This window comes from Zerene cesonia, chromosome 18 (genome assembly GCF_012273895.1).
Source record: "Zerene cesonia ecotype Mississippi chromosome 18, Zerene_cesonia_1.1, whole genome shotgun sequence".
NCBI lineage: Eukaryota > Metazoa > Arthropoda > Insecta > Lepidoptera > Pieridae > Zerene > Zerene cesonia.
This window is the reverse complement of record NC_052119.1, coordinates 5,382,109-5,385,331: the sequence shown is the minus strand read 5'-3', so window position 1 is coordinate 5,385,331 and position 3,223 is coordinate 5,382,109. Positions and strand designations below refer to the sequence as shown.

Genomic DNA, 3,223 nt, shown 5'->3' with positions numbered 1-3,223 from the left:
ATTAAAAATTATTTTATAGTTTTTAGTTTGATGTGCTTGAAAAGCGTGTTTTTCAGTTTTTTTAAACTATATTTTATTATACATCTATATGTATAGCTAGTCTATCTAGCGTTCCGCTCGCGGCATTGTCCTCATAGGTACTAATAGATAGCAATAGGGATTTATCCTACATATGAGAATTTTATTTAAATAAATGAGTTTAATTTTTATATTTTAACCATGGCCTTAATACATTTTGACGTCGTGAAAATATACAGAACAGTACGATTTATTATCTATCTTAACATTATGTAAAGTTGTTGTAGGCAAATCGGATCTTTGTAAATATTTACATATTTTTGTATGAGACCAGCATAAGAATAGTAAATAACAAATTGTGTTCGAACATTTTACATAAATTATTTAAAATAACGTAGGGAAGATAATTATGTGAGTTATGAGATACTTTTGTATTGATTCTTTTAGATGTTAGTTATATATTATGTTCTTTGAGATTTTAAAGTATAAAATCAAACCACTAGCACGTTCCTAATATCTTATTTTTATTTGTTGTTGATAGAAACACATTTATGTGTGAAAATTGCGACTGCTTGGTTATCATTAAAATAATTACAGATTAAAGAAATAAACAACCAAGCGTAATATTGCCTTAGCATATTCTGTCATAAAATAATTTATACATCTACTTACATATTTCTCCAAAACAAAACTTGAATCCCATTTATTTAACGATTATACTTCTTTTCAGTCGACACATTACATAAATGCGACTACAAAGATCGGGAATGTCTAATGAAAGTGATCCAAAACACGCTTGCAAGCATCGCCGATACCGGGATCCCAGAATATGACATACCCCCTATTGACCCCTTACATTTGCAAAATATCAAGCTAAACTTGCTGAACGTCATAGACCTTATGATCCTAGAGGGTACGGTTAAGGGTCTCAAAAATTGCGAAGTCAAGGATTTGAAGTGAGTGTGTAATAAAAGAATGGTGTAAATCGTGTTAATGGTGAAACAATATGGTTACTGAAATAGCAGATGTGTGGAGATGGAACAGGAGATATTGGGAATGCGGGTGTAGCATTTTTTAATCTATTAGACTTCTGCATTTTATGTAGTACGATTTTTTATAACTTGATCTTTCTTTACATATTTATGAGTCGATTTGTGGCTTCAAAAGAGATATGACTCATAAAATATTCTATAATTTTATCAAAAAAATGGTTGCCTGTAAAGTCGGTTTTACGGGCGAAGATTTTACGTGACAACGTCTTTTTCTTGGTAGAATATTTATTAATATGAATATTATTAAATTGCACAATAGGAACAAGGAATTGAATGAAAATAAGAATTGCACAAATTTTAACTATAGAAAATATATTTTGTTTACTAAAAAGACAGAGACAGAGACACAAACACGCAAGACAAAATGCGCCTAATTCTCTAGTGCTGCGCGCGCGGCGGACCGATCATAGTTCGGTGACTCATCGTAACGTTACCGGGCGTTACACTTTTTCATGAGTGCCTCCGAGCCGCAACCTAATTTAAGACGTTGTCACGTCAAAAGAACCTATAGAATATATAATTTTTATCATTGATTGGAACAGAGACAATAAAGAAAGAAACAAAATACAATAACTAAAACCTTAACATTATTCTTAACTTAATAAAACATTTTACATTTTAGGCTCAACATGGAAAAGGGGCATTTCACAATGAAGGTTGTTTGCGATGTAACAGCAAAGGGGAAATACGATATAACTGGATCTAGTCCCGCTTTGAAAGACTTGGTTGGCGGTAGCAGCGTTAGGGGCAGCGGGAACGCTAAAATAAAAATTGGTACGTATCGATATTCTAGATGTAAATTCTGATGAAAGGTTCGAGCGTTATAACATCTAGATATTGAAAAAAAAAACATGAAAACCTAGTTTTTGATAAAGATTTTTAACAAATTATAAAGTCGTTTTTACAATTGCTAAATATGATTATTTTTTTTCGATGGGTTATATAGATCTTTATTCTAGAAAGTGTTACGAAAGTGATTAAATTGAAAAAAAAAGTGCATTCACTACTTGGCTAAGTGATTTAGTGACTGATTATTCCTGTTTTATCCCAAGGGAGCATTAAATCGGGATAATATATACCCTGTCTGTATACCAAATTTCATCTGAATCCATTCAGTAGTTTCACCGTGATTGACGGACAAACATCCGAACAAACAAACTTTCACATTTATAATATTAGTGTGATTTGTAAGGGGAGCAAGGATACGATATATAGGAACGAATCCTAAGAAAATAGTAAATAAAATTGTTTATTATTTTGTTTTTAGATAAAGTAATGATGAAATTCGACTACACATTTGACGTGGTACGGCGCCCAGATGGTGAGGTTTACATCGAGTGTAAGAAAGAATTAGCCAAATACGACTTTGATTTGCTTGGCGGTAGCAAATTGCAGCTCGACAAGCTGTATGTAGGAGACGTTGAGTCGAGTGAGTGGGCATGTTTTATGATATAGTTTTATTGAGGATACAAGGCTTATTCTAGCTATGTAATTAAAATGTATATTCATAATCGCTGAGGAAAATAAGCATAATTCTATATCACTGGTAAAAACTTTATTGACACGCATAATAATATGCTTGACTACATATCGTTTGCCTTGGGGGTATTGCGTGGGCGTATAACAGATAAATCCTGATTTTGGTTCCTGGTCCTATGAATTCAGGCCATACGCTAATTTACTTTCGTACAAATAAATCAAACAATCATTTGCTTATAATTTCAGGTCAAATTCTTTCAAATTACTACAACGATAACGCGAAGACCCTGTGGAAAACGTTCGGAAGGAGTGTTATAGATTCAATTGCGGACATAGCTTATGAATTCATACATAATTTCTTCGGACGAGTACCTGCGAAGCATTACCTCTCTGGCGACTTATCAACCTTCATCAAACCATAAACAAAGTAATCTGACAAATTTATGATTGGAAAATACAATTTATTCTACACACAGTTGTTTTATTGCGTTTGAGGATTTAAAAAATTGCATAAATTACCTTTTATTTAACGTAATTATTCAACTACAGTTATGATAATTCTTTAATGTTTTTATTCCATAGTTTTTGTTCGTGAAGGACTAAGTAAAAATAAATTATTACACTTCCCGAATTGAACATCGTTAAATATTTCAGAAAATGATATGCTTTTTATT

The 3,223-nt window shown here is 32.1% G+C and overlaps 1 protein-coding gene across 1 annotated transcript in view; it reads left to right on the top strand.

Annotated features, from left to right (window-relative positions):
• Positions 1-3,020, top strand: part of LOC119833879 — a 4,934-nt gene extending 1,914 nt beyond the window's left edge. The window contains exons 2-5 of the mRNA XM_038358096.1: positions 749-974; positions 1,693-1,844; positions 2,338-2,499; positions 2,796-3,020. Coding sequence (XP_038214024.1) covers positions 749-974; positions 1,693-1,844; positions 2,338-2,499; positions 2,796-2,971 — 716 coding nt within the window. The 3' untranslated portion in view covers positions 2,972-3,020. The remainder of the gene's footprint in view (positions 1-748; positions 975-1,692; positions 1,845-2,337; positions 2,500-2,795) is intronic.
• Positions 3,021-3,223: the final 203 nt, after the last annotated feature.